The sequence below is a fragment of the Cyprinus carpio genome, chromosome B17, assembly GCF_018340385.1.
Source record: "Cyprinus carpio isolate SPL01 chromosome B17, ASM1834038v1, whole genome shotgun sequence".
Lineage (NCBI taxonomy): Eukaryota > Metazoa > Chordata > Actinopteri > Cypriniformes > Cyprinidae > Cyprinus > Cyprinus carpio.
In genome coordinates, this window is record NC_056613.1 from 20,133,995 (window position 1) to 20,151,540 (window position 17,546).

At 35.4% G+C, this 17,546-nt stretch overlaps 1 protein-coding gene across 1 annotated transcript; it reads left to right on the forward strand.

The window, feature by feature from the left end:
* The first annotated feature begins 11,733 nt into the window (after window positions 1–11,733).
* Window positions 11,734–16,889, forward strand: LOC109055845 (transmembrane protein 179). The gene is made up of 4 exons (XM_019073025.2): window positions 11,734–12,126; window positions 13,662–13,799; window positions 14,187–14,265; window positions 14,488–16,889. The coding sequence occupies exons 1-4, from the start codon at window positions 11,825–11,827 to the stop codon at window positions 14,668–14,670; spliced, it is 702 nt and encodes a 233-aa protein (XP_018928570.1). The 5' UTR covers window positions 11,734–11,824; the 3' UTR covers window positions 14,671–16,889.
* Window positions 16,890–17,546: the final 657 nt, after the last annotated feature.

The following is a 17,546-nucleotide window of genomic DNA, read 5'->3' on the forward strand; positions in this document are numbered from 1 at the left end:
GAGACATTTTATAGAAAATTGTTTGGTGTTTTTTTTTTTAAACAGCTGTACTGTTAATTCAATTTAGTATATGTAATGATAAACATTATGTGTAATAATGCAGTTAGGTCCATATGTATTTGGACACAAGTTTTATTATTTTAGCTGCTGACCAAAACATTTTCAAGTTACAGTTACATAATGAATATGGGCTTAAAGTGCACACACAAAGTGCTTTAATTTGAGTGTATTCTCATCAAAATTGGAGGAAAGGTTAAGGAATTACAGTTCTTTATTATATACCACCCCTTTTTTCAAGGTTCACCACAGTGTGCAAACAAGGCCAGATTAGAAAAAAGCCAGACCGGCACTTCATAGTACAAATGGCGATGACGCAAAACATAGAACAAAAGCAACCCAGGAGTTTTTGAAGGTAAAAAAAGTGGAATATTCTGCAATAGCCAATATTATATTCATGTTACCAAAAAGTAACAAAAAAGGTTTTTTTATAAATATTGTATAAATATTTATTTTAAACTGTATTAATTTTTAACAATAATACGGTTTTACTGAGACTTCTTTCAAAAGCATGAAAAATCATAATGACACCACAGATGTAATTTGCACAGTAATGTGTGTGAGTGTGTGTGTGTGTGTGTACATGTATGTATGTATATTATATAATATATGTCATAATGATATACTCATATAATCATTTACAAATTTACATTCTTAGCTTTGGTTGCTCTCTTGTGGTTGGGGGATAACTCTCTTTAACAAATCCTCTACAGATAATGTATGTTGTCCTGGATTTGTCTAACTTCCTGCACTGTAAGGATGATATCCTGCAGTCATTCTGCCATGTCTTCAGTATCCCATCTGCATTTTCTCAACAGATTTGTGGATTCTAGATCACGGATTAGTAACAGTGTTTAGTAATGTTTTCAATATCATCACACAAATTGTATGGTATCTTATTTCATTGGTCTGAACCAATTAAGCTCTGAACATTTTTATTCGCAGGACTCATTGAATGTCTTATTGAGCCCGAGAGCTTGTCCTCCAACACTGTCATGACACCACTGTGCTGTTCTGAAGATGTATCTGTACAGCATCACACCAGCAATGGGGAACATTCATGACATCAATCTTCGTGTGGATGTGTTAACACACAACAAAAAAAGCAAAATCATTCTTAGGACTCTAAGTTCTTTTGGTGTTTTTGTAACTGTCCCACATTGGGATTTACAGTTATAATTATGGTTTATGTTTTTTTCTCGCAATTCTTGCAAGACTTAGCATCTTGCAATTCTTATTTTTCTTCTCTAAATTCCCTTTACATCTGGCAATTCTTACTTTTTTTCTCACAATTTTTAGTAGTACATTATGCAATTCTTATTTTTTTTCCTCTAAATTATGAGTGGACATTTTGCAATTCAGATTTTTTTTCCTCTACAGTAAAGTTAACATACAACTCATAATTCTTACTTTTTCTCGCAATTCTGAGTTTGTAGAATTCTTATTTTTCTCTAAATTCTGAGTTGACATCTGGCAATTTGCAGTACTTTTTTCAAACATTTTTTTCCTCAAAATTTTTACATCTCACAATTCTGAATTTGTTCTCTCAATTTACATCTTGCAATGGTGAAAAAAGGTCTTTTACATTATTTTGACATGACTTTTCTTCTCACAACTGAGTTTACACAGTATCTAGCAGTTGTGAATGTACATCTTGCAATTATAAGTTATATCTTCCAATTCTGACTTTTTTCTATTATTATTATTATTTTATTTTTTTAATCTTGTGATGCAGAATGAAGTTTCCATACTTTTGTGATATGTTTAACATTAATTAATAGTTATAGAGAAGATCTTACCTAGTGTGGTATCTGGAATCATTTCACACTCAGCCGAGGGCGACGCAGTAGAAGCTACACATGCAGAGAGGAGGTGAGCCACTATTCATCGTTTTATCCATATGAAAGTAAACACTAGTTTGTTTTACATTACAGTTAAAATGGTCTTAAAATCATGATAGACATTAATTTAGTCATTCTGTTATGTTGGGATGATTTCATGTTACTAAAATTGTCATTCAGGTAATTTTGGGATGATTTTGGTTATGGTTTGAACATTCTGTTTGGTAAGTTTTATAGTACTGTAGAGTCAGGCTGAAGGGTATGCAAATGTTACTGTAAAGTGATTCCACATTGATGTTGTGTTATTTTGCTGTTTTAGGCTCTTGAGCATACTTAACCTTCACCCTGACTGCTACAGTAATGAGGACAATCAGTCAGTGTGCTCAGTTCCTGAGATCCTGGTGGAGAGTCATAACTTTTTATCACCCAATCATGGTGAGTCAATAACATTTATGACTGGTAGTTTTCTAATCAGGTGAGTTTTACCTCCTACTTTAGAATCTAGTTAAAGAGGAAGTCTCGTCCCACAGGACAGGTTCATCACAGAAGAGATCACATCTGAATCTTTTCTCTTTTGACAGCAGTGGGGTTAAATTGGGCGCAAATGGACACTTTTTTTTTCTTTTTTGATTTCCAGAATCTGAGATTATTTTCCCATGAGAAAAGACCCCCAAACCCAGCTTTCTGCAGCTGAAGCCTTTAAGGGTGAGTGATGTCTTAATGACCATATTACAGATTTTTGTTTGAAGTTTAGATTGCCAACTTCCCATCTAACACCTCAAATTTTAAATACAGTATTCATTGATGGCATACCTTATACTGTATATTGTTTAAAAAATTTTAAAAAAAAAAAAAAGCAAAAACAAATGTTCTCATCTGGATCAGGTTCATCAAACAAATATTTATGTATTTATTCATTTCTTTTAAAATATTTCATTTATTAATTGTTTGGATGGTTGAGTGACTGACTGATTGTATTCTTAAAACATAAAATATTTATGTGATATAGGATATAAAGAAAATATGATATTGTTATAAATATATATTATGAATAGAATTCATAAAATTCTGCAGCATCAATCAATGTGATTTGGATTGAGTTGTAAAAAATATTTATTTGTATGTTTGTTCATTTAATATGAATATCACAAAAAATAGAATTGATTAAAATGAATTGCAACATGTAGTGCAGCATTAACAAATGTGACTTGGATTGATTAATTGATTTAGTTGATTTAATTCATTAATTAATTTATTCAATATGAAAACCAGGTTTCATGAAATTATCAATTAATTAATTAATTCATTCATTTAATATGAACACCAGGTTTCATAAAAAGTTTTAAATATTGGATTATTTGTCAGTTTGAACATTTACATTAACACATTTAGCAGATACTTCCATCCAAAATGACTTACAAAAGAGGAATAAAAACAAATGAAAAGTGATTCATTAAATCTATATATCTTTTAAATTAAGTTTTTTAATTGACAGTACATTCCCCATTTTATTTTCAAGTACTGCTCCTTGTCCTTGATATTCTCTGGTCCATGTGGATAAATCAATCCACTGATTTAATAACCAATCCTCTTAGCTTCCTCTGCAGAAAAACAGACATCCCCTGTCCCACGACGTCCCCAACCTCATGGCCTTGGCAGCTTCTTAGATCCTCCATCTAATCCAAGAGTGGAAAAACGAGAGGTCACACAGGTATGACATGCATATTTACCTGTGATTTGTTCAAATGAATATATAGAATACAGCCTAGACTTCTGACCACACGGTGGCAGTATTGCATCAAGAAAGTAAACTGATTTTTGCATCGCAGGTGTGCATTGCATAATCATTTCAGCACTGTCAATTGATTTCTAAAAGCCGCCCCTTGTAATTTAGACTGCTAAAAATGGACACAAAGAGGCTTTTCACAAGAACTTGGTCTAAATGGTTTGATGCTGTACAAACAGTGAAAGTTGGTGAGAGATTTACTAATCAGTTTCACAATCTCATCTTATTTAATTATATACAATGCTCTGTGGTTATTATGCAGCTTCTAACATGCTCTTAGTTTCTGTACAAGTCAATATTTTATTCTACATAAGCAGTCCACAAAGGGGCATTTTTAATACAGTATATGACTTATCAGTATTTCAGTGACCATACAGTGGTTCCATCATTGTTGTGGCTAAGCCAGCACATATACAATATCTAATTTTTTCAAGGACTATGATATTTGTTCTTCTTGGAACTGTTAAGAGAATACATATACAGTATGGAGGTTATGGCAAATAATATATAGCCTTTTTTCTTTCAACTGGACCATTTTATGTTGTGACAAATGAGAATGGCAAAAAACCTCTTTCATAGACATTTAATTATAACCTTTATCAGCTGCATTTATCCTATTACTGCATGCACAAGAATATTGATTCTCTCATTCTATCCACATAATTATGTAGTTATTAAGTAGTAGATCACAATAAATTCATGTACAAAACGTAAAACAAAATGTGTACACACACAATTATAAATAGAGTTTCTATGCTTAGAATTGCAAATGTTATGAGAACATGTTTTTAATGATGAATCTGCTGTTCAATACTTTTTTAAGGCAAGTTATTTGAAAACTCAAGATTTTCATGTTTTGCTATTATTATTTATAAAACACTAGATAATATGATCTCGTCTTGTCCTGTCCAAGTGATCTAACACAATATTGGTTATGTTATGATGCACAGCTGTACAGGTCATGACAGTAGCTGCTTTTCTGAAGGCGTCTTTGTAATCAACCGTTTCAAATGTGCACTCATTGCTTCAATGGACTTTCTGGCACTGGTTGTTACTCAAAGGTAAATGGACCCACATACTGTAATTTCCTCGGCTTGTTACTGTTCCGCAAGAATGGTTTCTTGGCCGCTCTGCGCCTCACAAAACCACTTTGTAGAAAATAGCTGAAGCGTGTACAGTATGTAGTGCTGAATGACTCTTAAACGCTGAGCAAGCAGCTCAATGGATTTCCTTCTGCACTTTAGAAAGCTTTATGTACATTATGTACTGTTATGCAGTACGTTCTCCTGTCTTGGATAAAATATTATTATTAATAATATAACATTAATTTAATTAATTTTCATCTGAGTCATGGTTATTGCCATTTTGCCTACTTTTAATAATAATAATTAAAAAACTGGAAGCGTATTTGGAAATTAAATTGGTTTACAAATTATTTCAAACCAAAAACGTTTTCTTTTAAAAGCTGTTTTAACTGAATCATAAAGGTTTTCTTATGTCACCAATATCACTTTTCATCCCATTAATCAACTCTGTTATCCATTCTGTCTCTATAACTAACAAAGGCCAGTCCTATCATCATCTAGGAGGCAACATCATTTTTTAGAGGGGCATCAACAAACATGAGTAAGTATTATCAGTGGATTTGATGAATTCTGTGATGATTTGTCACCTTTATTTATATAGCGCTTTAAACAAAACAGATTGTGTCAAAGCAACTGAACAACATTTATCATTGAATTCAGTGATGTCATTCATCTCAGTTCAGTTTTAATAGTATCTGTGCAATCATTTGCAATCAAGTCAACTATACCACTGTAAATGAAGTTTCCCCAACTAAGCAAGCCAGAGGCGACAGCGGCAAGGAACCAAAACTCCATCGGTGACAGAATGGAAAAAAACCTTGGGAGAAACCAGGCTCAGTCGGGGGGGCAGTTCTCCTCTGGCCAGACAAAACCAGCAGTTCAATTCCAGGCTGCAGCAAAGTCAGATTGTGCAGAGGACTCAACTGGTTCATGTGGTCTTGTCCTGGTGGTCACCTGAGACAATTATTACATGCAGAGATTTTAGGTCCTATAATTAACACCTCTGTTTTTTCAGAATTTAACAGTAAGAAATTACTCATCATTCAGTTTTTTATATCGACTATGCGTTCCGTTAGTTTTTCAAATTGGTATTTTTCACCAGGCCGCAAGGAAATATAGAACTGAGTATCATCAGCATAACAGTGAAAGCTAACACCGTGTTTCCTGATGATATCTCCAAAGGGTAACATCTAAAGCGTGAAGAGTAATGGCCCTAGTACTGAGCCTTGAGGTACAGTAGTCCATACTGCACTTGTAATCGAAATGATACCTCTTCATTCACTGTTACGAATTGATGGCAGTCATATTAGTATGATTTAAACCATGCTAATGCACTTCTATTAATTCCAACATAGTTTTCTAGTCTATGGAAAAGAATGTTGTGGTTAATAGTGTCGAACGCAGCACTAAGATCCAACAGCACTAATAGAGAGATACAACCACGATCAGATGATAAGAGCAGGTCATTTGTAACTCTAAGGAGAGCAGTCTCAGTACTATGATACGGTCTAAATCCTGACTGGAAATCCTCACAGATACCATTTTTCTCTAAGAAAGAATAAAATTGTGAGGATACTACCTTTTCTAGTATCTTGGACAGAAAAGGGAGATTCGAGATCGGTCAGTAATTAAGTAGTTCTTTGGAGTCTAGTTGTGTTTTTTTTATGAGAGGCTTAATAACAGCCAGTTTGAAGGTTTTGGGGACATATCCTAATGACAATGATGAATTAATAATAGTCAGAAGAGGATGTATGACTCCTGGAAGCACCTCTTTTAGGAGCTTAGATGGAATAGGGTCTAACATACAGGTGCTGGTCATATAATTAGAATATCATCAAAAAGTTGATTTATTTCACTAATTCCATTCAAAAAGTGAAACTTGTATATTATATTCATTCATTACACACAGACTGATATATTTCAAATGTTTATTTCTTTTAATTTTGATGTTTATAACTGACAACTAAGAAAAATCCCAAATTCAGTATCTCAGAAAATTTTAATATTGTGAAAAGGTTCAATTTTGAAGACACCTGGTGCCACACTCTAATCAGCTAATTAACTCAAAACACCTGCAAAGGCCTTTAAATGGTCTCTCAGTCTAGTTCTGTAGGCTACACAATCATGGGGAAGACTGCTGACTTGACAGTTGTCCAAAAGACGACCATTGACACCTTGCACAAGGAGGGCAAGACACAAAAGTTCATTGCAAAAGAGGCTGGCAGTTCACAGAGCTCTGTGTCCAAGCACATTAATAGAGAGGCAAAGGGAAGGAAAAGATGTGATAGAAAAAAGTGTACAAGCAATAGGGATAACTGCACCCTGGAGAAGATTGTGAAACAAAACCCATTCAAAAATGTGGGGGAGATTTACAAACAGTGGACTGCAGCTGGAGTCAGTGCTTCAAGAACCACTACTCACAGACGTATGCAAGACATGGGTTTCAGCTGTCGCATTCCTTGTGTCAAGCCCCTCATGAACAACAGACAGCGTCAGGGCGTCTCGCTTCAGATTGGACTGCTGCTGAGTGGTCCAAAGTTATGTTCTCTGATGAAAGTAAATTTTGCATTTCCTTTGGAAATCAGGGTTCCAGAGTCTGAAGGAAGAGAGGAGAGGCACACAATCCACGTTGCTTGAGGTCCAGTGTAAAGTTTCCACAGTCAGTGATGGTTTGGGGTGCCATGTCATCTGCTGGTGTTGGTCCACTGTGTTTTCTGAGGTCCAAGGTCAACACACAGCCGTATACCAGGAAGTTTTAGAGCACTTCATGCTTCCCTGCTGCTGACCAACTTTATGGAGATGCAGATTTCATTTTCCAACAGGACTTGGCACCTGCACACAGTGCCAAAGCTACCAGTACCTGGTTTAAGGACTGATGGTATCCCCTGTTCTTAATTGGCCAGCAAACTCGCCTGACCTTAACCCCATAGAAAATCTATGGGGGTATTGTGAAGAGGAAAATGCGATATGCCAGACCCAAAAATGCAGAAGAGCTGAAGGCCACTATCAGAGCAACCTGGGCTCTCATAACACCTAAGCAGTGCCACAGACTGATCGACTCCATGCCACGCTGCATTGCTGCAGTAATTCAGGCAAAAGGATCCCCAACTAAGTATTGAGTGCTGTACATGCTCATACTTTTCATGTTCATACTTTTCAGTTGGCCAAGATTTCTAAAAATCCTTTCTTTGTATTGGTCTTAAGTAATATTCTAATTTTCTGAGATACTGAATTTGGGATTTTCCTTGGTTGTCAGTTATAATCATCAAAATTAAAATAAATAATCATTTGAAATATATCAGTCTGTGTGTAATGAATGAATATAATATACAAGTTTCACTTTTTGAATGGAATTAGTGAAATCAACTTTTTGATGATATTCTAATTATATGACCAGCACCTGTACATGTTGTTGGTTTAGATGATTTAACAAGTTTATACAATTCTTCCTCTCCTTTAGTAGAGAATGAGTGGAAGTGTTCCTCAGAGGATCTACAGTGCACTGTCTGATGCGATACTGTAGCTGACGGCTGCATGGTTACAATTTTATCTCTAATAGTATTGATCTTAGAAGTAAAGTAGTTCATAAAGTCATTACTGCTGTGCTGTTGGGAAATGTCAACACTTGTTGATGCTTTATTTTTCATTAATTTAGCCACTGTATTGAATAAATAACTGGGGTTATGTTTGTTTTCTTCTAAAAGAGACGAAAAGTAATCAGATCTAGTGGTTTTTAATGCTTTTCTGTAGGATAGGCTACTTTCCCGCCAAGCAATATGAAATACCTCTAGTTTTGTTTTCCTCCAGCTCCATTTTCCTGGCTGCTCTTTTTAGGGTGTGAGGGTGTAAGTGTGCTAATTATACCATGGTGTCAGACTGTTTTCCTTAATCTTCCTTAAGTGTAAAGAAGCAAATGTATTTAAAATGCTAGAAAAGAGAGAGTCCATAGTTTATGTTACATTATCAAGTTGTTCTGAGGTTTTGGATATGCTAAGGAATTAGGATACATCAGAAAGTTTACTTACAAAGCAGTCTTTTGTGGTAGAAGTGATGGTTCTACCATACTTGTAACAAGATGTAGAATTTACAGTTTTAGCTATGTGAAGTTTGCACAAAACTAAATAATGAGATATCATCGCTTGGCTGCATAATTTCAACACCATCAACATCAATTCCATGTGACAGTATTAAATCTAGAGTATGATTTCGACAATGAGAAGGTCCAGAGACGTGTTGTCTAACCCCAATATAGTTCAGAATGTCTATAAATGCTGATCCCAATGCATCTTTTTCATTATCAACATGGATATTAAAATCACCAACAATTAAAACTTTATCTGCAGCTTTATCATTTGTTTATCCGCATTGCATCTGTTTTTTTTTATTTTTTGAACCTCAATTAAATTGTTACTCTTAAATTGGTTTGGACGTTTTTTGTATTTTCTAGTTCGGGGAACAGACACAGTCTCTATAGTATGATATCTAGGTGAAAGAGTCTCTATGTGCTGAGAATTAACTGACTTCTGTGACATTAGGCGGCTAGCAGATGGTCGGTTTAGCCAGTCTGTCTGCTTCCTGACCTGGGCCCCAGTTAGTCAAGTACAAACTTTAAGACTATATGCCATATTTCTAGAGATAAGAGCGGCACCACCCCAGGAGGGGTGAACACCATCTCTTTTCAACAGGTCTGGTCTGCCCCAAAAGCTTATCCAATTGTCTATGAAACCTATGTCATTCTGCGGGCACCACTTAGACATCCAGCCATTGAGTGACGACAGTCTGCTATGTATCTCATCACCACGTTAAGCAGGGAGGGAACCAGAGCATATTACAGTGTCTGACATCGTGCTTGCAAGTTCACACACCTCTTTAATGTTATTTTTAGTGATCTCCGACTGGCGAAGTCGAACATCATTACCGCCGGTGTGAATAACAATCTTACTGTATTTACATTTTGGATTTGCCAGGACTTTTAAATTTGCCAAGATGTCAGGCGCTCTGGCTCCTGGTAAACATTGGACTATGCTGGCTGGTGTCTCTATTTTCACGTTCCGTACAATAGAATCATCAATAACTAGAACACTTTTATCAGGTTTCTCAGTGGGTGCTTCACTGAGTGTGGAGAACCTGTTTAATGTTTAGATCAGAACGGAAGAGCGGTGTTTTGACCCCCGAATATGCCGCCTCACAGTCACCCAGTTGCCCTGCCGCAGTGGTGCTGTTACCAGAACCGAACAATGTACAGGACTCCCTGAGCTAGTCGCATCCAAAGCCGTATCTAGAGCCCTCACATTCTTACTTTCCTCAATTAAAATTTAGATGCATGTCTCTAATTCAAAAATTTTCTCTGTCAGCCTAACTAATTCCCTGCATTTATCACATGTGAATCCCTTGTCGCCGACAGAGAGAGATAAACTATACATGTGGCAAGCGGTGCAAATAACAATAGCAGGAGAAGCCATTACTCACCATGATTGATGAATGATTCTTACCACAGTTGTTTGATGAACTTGTGAAAAAACGGAGCGAGAGAGAAAAGAAACGGAGCGAAAGAGAGGAGAGGAGAACAGAGAACAGCGATAAGCACGAATAGAAACACTAATGACAAGCTAATAAATGCTAACGTGCTGCAGGTGCGCTACACTCACGGATTTAGAATAAAAGCGAACGATCAAATAGATCAGATTAGATTGATAGATAATATCAGAAATATGGTGGGAATTAAGTTATATTTTATCACTTTAAACGAGAGAGAGTGATAGTAAGATAGAGATTCTACAGAAAAACAACGCTACACGGAGCTAAGATCACAAACCAGCAGCACGGCAAACAGAAAGCAGGAATAACACTGTCCAACAGTGACACCCGCAGGATCAACGTGATGTGATTAGGTGATTGTGTGTCTTTTGGACATTGGAGAATCAATGTGGGTTTAGCTGAATAACTTCAAGCTGGACATGCACACCATCATGTAAACCTGTTATGCAGATAACTTAAAGTTATAAGTGCCTGAGCTTGACCAGAGTATATTTTTCCTGGAAATTCTTCCTTGAATTTACACACACATTCTACAGTACACCAATTAACATCTTAAGTGAAAAGCTGTGTGTTTGTAAGAAACAAGTCCATCATTAAGATGGATTTGATAAAGGAATATCAAACTGTTGCTCTTCTGTGTTAGCCGCGCTGCTCTGATGCGCTGTTTTCTTTCAAACCAAAGCGTAAATATACATAGCGGTTGACACATTTTACACAGTCTGCCACAGAATAGCGTACGCCACCTTTGTACTGCTCAGATTCTCCACAATGGTGCTACAGTGATGTAGGGAGTGACAGAGGAGAGGAATTGTTGATTGTTATTTTTGTTTTCTTCGTGTACAAAAAGTATTCTCGTCACTTCATAACATTACTGTTGAACCACTGATGGCAAATGGACTATTCTGACAATGTCTTTCATACTTTTCTGGACCTTGACAGTGTAACTTCCTTGGCAGTCTATGGGACAGTCACAGGGCTCCCGGTTTTCATCCAAAATATCTTAAATTGTGTTCCGAAGACGAACAAAGCTTTTACGGTTTGGAACGACATGGGGGTAAGTGAATAATGACAAAATTTTCAATTTGGGATGGAGTATCCCTTTAATAGTGCATTTAAAACTTAAAATATAATAATATAAATATAGAAATGTATATACATGTAAATATCTTCAAAATGTATACTGTATGTGTGTGTTTATATATACATAATAAATATATTGTAAAACAATAGTTGGCCTAAAAGCCAAACACAACAAACTTGACTAAATATTAACCCCTACTCATATCCGATTTGCTACTGATGAACTAATGGCTTACTAATTAAAAGTCTTACCCGTTTTTGATCATTTGTATGGATTAACCTTTCATAAAACTATACAACTAATTAAGTGTAGTGGGTTTCTGGTGCTTTTTCCCCGGAATAAACGCCTTGAGCTGTATTTCTCTGCTCTGCTGCAGAGTCCGACTGCGCAACTGCAGCGAGAGCGAGAGCCGCAGCGACAGCACAGCTCAGACAAAATGCCTATGGATAATTTCATATTCGCGCAATGCATCCTTTATTTTTTAGCCTTCGTTTTTGGCTTTATAGCTATAGTACCTCTATCGGAGAACACGGAGGATTTTCGCGGGAAATGTCTGCTTTTCACGCGGGGGATGTGGCAGAACGAGAACATCACGGTGTCTAAGCAGCGCTTCATCATTGAGGAATGGGGACCACAGTCCTCCTGCAGCTTCATCACCGCCGTCGGCATCGCGTCGCTCGTCCTGTCCGCCGTACAAGCCTGGAGGCTGCTGTTCTTCATCTGCAAAGGCCACGATGAGTGAGTGATCGTTTCTTTCATCGTATTGCTTGCTATTTGGATGCCTCGCATGACCCGTGCCAGTGCGGTGGATGGGATGCATGGATGCAGTTATGTCATACAGCTGCACAGATGAGCTACTATATTCGTTAAATATTTAGTTTTAAATTCGCTTTTATCTGGGAAACATGTTTAATAACAATACACTGTGACACAATTTGTGATTAAGTAGTTTCATTGTTTTAAAAAAGAATGTGTAGCCTAATATAAAGTATAAATCAGCTGGTAGCTATAGCTACTGTATGGTTAAGAACAGTTTCAAATCATGTAAGGAATTTTGAATAATGAGATTGATTATTATTCACTGTTATATAATTATAGTCTGTTCAGTCTGAAATCAAAGGCCAGTATTGTTTACAATTAATAGACATACACACTAGATATTGCACTCTTTTTATATTTAGCATATAACTAAATCACACATAATTCTCAGGAGAAGCCACTATGATAATCAGTATAAGCAGCTATTATTTAATTATTTCTATTATCAAACTACTATTTTATTTTAAAATTATTTTAAAACCATTCAAAAGGGTTATTTCATCCCAAATTCTAAATGATATCATCATTAATATTTTCCAAACCCATATTTTGTTTCATACGTGGAACACAAAAATAGATATTACGTGAAATGTCCAAGCTGCCAGCCCCCCCCGCCCCCCCCCATACAATGAAATTAAATGGTTACATACTGTACATACATGATAAAAAAAAATTGTGCACTATACTCCAAGTCTTCTGAAGCTATGTATACGGTATAATACTGTATGTATGTCAAAATATACGAGTTGTAAATTTATAGTAAAAGAAGCTCTCACCAATCTCACCCATGCTTGTGTAATCATAGTGGTATCAAACATCATTTGTTCTTGCACGTCTCATGACCAATCATGACAAATAAGCGTGAATGAGCAAGCGTGAATGACATTTATATGGCTTCAGAACAGGGTTATTAGTTAACTCAAACTAAAATTAAATCATAAAAAAATTACTTAAAATAAAATAAACGTTAACTGAAATAAAATATAAAAAACTGAACTTTCAGCTAGTTGTCATTGCAACATTGATCATTTTAATTTAGCTTAAAGATGTACTAAAACAAACTAAAACTAATTAAATATTAGGGACATAATGATTTACTCCACTCACAATGTGATACGATTTTCCCACAAATTTATTATTTTTTTTAAACAAAAGATTTAAGACATTATAAATGAAAAGGTGAATCGTCACATATTTGTATCGGTTTTCAACTGGCTCGGGGTGCATTGTTACATCCCTAATTAATTAATAATAATAATAATAATAATAATAATAATAATAATAAACTAAATAGATAATTATACACTGTCTATTTTATGGAAAAGAGCAGCTCAGCATTCTGCAAAATATCTTCTTTTGTGTTCCACAGAAGAAAGAAAACAGTACATGTTTGGAACAGCTGGAGAGTGTAAACTTCTGTGACTTCTGTAAAAATCTCTTTATTATTTATACAGCTCAATCTTCAATGCCTTCCTGAATCTGCTCATCAGCACATTGGTAGTGTTTGCTGTGTTCCTGTCCAGCACAATAGTCAGTGTGGGCTTCAATCTATGGTGTGATGCTATCACAGAAGGAGGCAGTATGCCCAGCAGGTAAGCATGATGCTCAGGTATCCCACTATTTTCTGCTTCTACAGTCTGCATGAAAATACTACAATGTATATAAGAAGCTGAAAACAATGACAGCTAGTTGTTTTTAGACTGCCTTTATAGCTTGGAAAAAGCCACAATTAATTGGGTAGGCCTCTTTTTCCTCTGTCAGAGAGGGTTTGGTGACATTGAAATTAGCCAGAGGCTTTTGGCTCAGTTCACTTCAGTGACGTTTTAGTGTCCACAGACTACTACATTATTTCATCATAAACTATAAATGTATCTGACGAGCAGCTTTGTTCTTAGTTTTTATGAGCAATATCTACTTGATAAATGTAGATTCTTCAGGTGTCTGTGGATAATTTCTAACAGACTACTGTTCATTTCTAGCTGTGAAGATCTTCAGGACACTGATCTTGAACTAGGGTTGGACAACTCTGCTTTTTATGACCAGTTTGCCATAGCACAGGTTGGTCAGTTAAAAATAAAAATGTGTGTGATAACTACATGAGTGTTTTATATCAATCATTGTGTTGGCTTAAAGGCATAGTTCAACTCATTTTATTCCTGTAGCACTTTATCAAACATTAGACAACATTCAAACTTTGTCTTGAATTTTCCTTTTCTAGTTTCTGTTTCACACTGCTTATTATCATGAATATAACAGTCAGTCCTCCTCCGCTTCCTCTAGTTTGGGTTGTGGGCGGCCTGGCTGACCTGGCTCGGTATCACCGTCATGGCCTTTCTGAAGGTCTATCATAACTACCGTCAAGAGGATCTGGTCGACAGCTTGATCCACGAGAAAGAGTTCCTACTCGGACGCTCGTCACGCCGGTGCTCTGATGTGGTAGATGAGAAAAGTGGCATGATATGATCAACTCAACATTTTCAACGCATGGAAATAGAGTGTCAAGTAAAATGTGTTCATAAGCTTCTAAATTTGGCTCACTAGGTGGTGTTTCTCAACTTTAGATTGACTGAACCAAATGCTTCTGAATAACATTTTATTTGACATTCGACGATGACTGAGAACAGACATTCACGTGCACTCAATTGTTCGGACAGAGGTCAAAGATCATTAACTTGCAACATTTTTTGATGTTGAGCTTGAAACACAAGACCCTGGACAAAATAAACAGTTAACATCAATAGCTTAAAGGGATAGTTCAAGAAAAAAATATTTTTTTTTACTACTTCATGTTGTCCCAAACCTGTAAGACTTTCATTAATCTTCAAAACACAAAATGAAAATATTTTCAATGAAACCAGAGAGATTTCCATGGAAGCCCTTTTCAACCACAGAATAAATAAATAAATAAATAAGTCATTGCGACATTTTATCTCACAATTCAGACTTTACAGAATTGCAAGTTTTAATATAGCAATTGCGAGTTTATATCTCACAATTGACTTTATTTTGCAAATTTTGAAATTTTTCTTAGAATTGTGAATTCATATCTAGAATTGCGACATTATTTCTTGCAGTTCCGAGCTTATAGGCTTTCTTGCAACTTTGACTTAATTTCTCGCAATTCTGAGTTTGTATCTTGCATTTCAAACTTTTTATTAGAATTGCAAGATATAAACGTGCAATCGCGAGTTTTTGAACAGAAGATACAAAGTTGCATTTCGCAAACATGCAATTGCGAAAAAAATTGCACTTGCGTTTTTTCCTCCCAAGCTTAGATTTCTGTCCCTTCAATGAAAGTCATTTTCACAATAGCTTTAAAAAGTTCATAACATTGTAAATAATCCATATGAATTGAGCAATTTAATCCATGTCTTCTAAAGAGACATGGTAACTTCATATGTGAATTAAAGTGTACATTAAATCTGCTCATATAGGCATTGATCAATGCACATTACATATTGTAAACATGCTTGAGTCACATGCAAGAACAAACCTCATTGGTTCTCGTGCATCAGGCAAGCATATTTGAACTTCTTTTTACACCATACAAACTTTTTAAAGCAACAGAGTATTAGCGGAATGAACTTTCCTTAGAGGGATGGAAATTTCTCAGGTTTATTAAAAAATACCTTCATCTGTGTTTCACAATGACAAATTTGGAATGATACGAGGATGAGTAATTTATGAAAGAATGTTCAATTTTGAGCAAACTATGTCTTTAAGGAAGTGTGCTTAAATAACGTTCTTCTAAATCCTGTGTGACATACAATCAACGTCTCATTGCCAATTACGTTTGTACTCAACCAAATGATGCTTTCTTTCTAAAGCCTATTTAAAGCAGCGCTAGAAATGAGCAACAGCTCTCTATTCCATCAGTGCTCTCTATACATTAGCTGAGGAGTTGGACTTAGTGCATACATTGTAGCTCAGGTAATACTAGTTTGTGTGATCCATGTTTGGTTTTCTTTACTGAAAGAGCACTCCCTTCTAGTACTGCCTCTATGTGTAAGACATATATAATGATGTTCATGACTGTGGTAGTATCCTTATATGTAAAGGGATTGCTCTTGAAAACATGCTTGCATGTGCATACATATTACAGTATATTAAGTAATTCAGATAGATGAAGAGGAAGTCTAGGCTCTATAAAAATATTGAAGTGACTAGTCTTCAGGATTTAACATCATAATTTGATGAGATATGAGATATTTGGAGGGATAATTTAATGATTTGCTTCATCAAGTTTACTTGCTTTCCTAGAATTACCTATGAAGTTTATGTCATAGTTCACTATGTTTTGAAATAATGTTGCACGTTGCAATAAAATCTGATGTATGCCTTTTTTGGTTCAAGCATCTTATGATAACTAGTCCTCCTAGCCCTAAAGTATTCTGTTTTAGTTTTGCTAGTTGATGTGTGAGCATGAGTCGTGATTCAGTGTAACTCTGTAACACACTCAGGCCCATGTTTCCGAGTATAAAACATTATGCATAAGATTGTTTTGTGCATCATGTTATTTATTGTGTAATAGTGTGAACACATCTCTGCAGCTTTCAACATTATAAGTCTAGGGCTTTTATTTAATAAAAGCAGTAATAGCAGTATAAACAGCAATGATGATGAAAATACAAAGCAATTGTTGATTTTTCTGATCATGAAAAAAATAAAATCTTTAAACTATAGTGATGATTTAGAGCTCTTTTTGGTTTTGAATATTTGAAACAAAAGAAATGTTGCGAATATGCTGCAAAAAAGCACCTCTGTTGAAATACACATTACAGAAAGACATAGAGAATATGCACTTGTCCTGGTGTGATTTTATTGCTTCAGCGCTTGGCTAGCTTAACAGTACAAAATATTTAGTTGATTTCCATTTTGTCATCTGATTTCCCCTGAAATGGGTATAATAAGCAAGTGTGCTAATTAAATATTGCATAAATGTAATACTTAGACATACAGTGCACATAATATCATGATATAATGAAACATTTGTTTTGTGTTTTGACATTTTTAGGTGTTTCTATCCAAGTTACTCACAGCGATTTGATGCAGGTCACAGTAGTTTTGTTAATAATTTGTGCACCTTCAAGTTTCTTCTCTTAATCAGTTTTATTGAAGGGGATTAATTCAAATGCATTTTAATAAATATTAAATATTTGGAGTCAGGAAGATTTTTAAAGAAAGCTCTTACCAAAACTGAATTCATTTGATTAAAAATACAGTAAAATATTATAAATATTACTACCATTTAAAATAACAGTTTTATATTTTAATATATTTTAAAATGTAATTTATTCCTGTGATATTAAAGCATCATTACTCCTGTCTTCTGTATCACA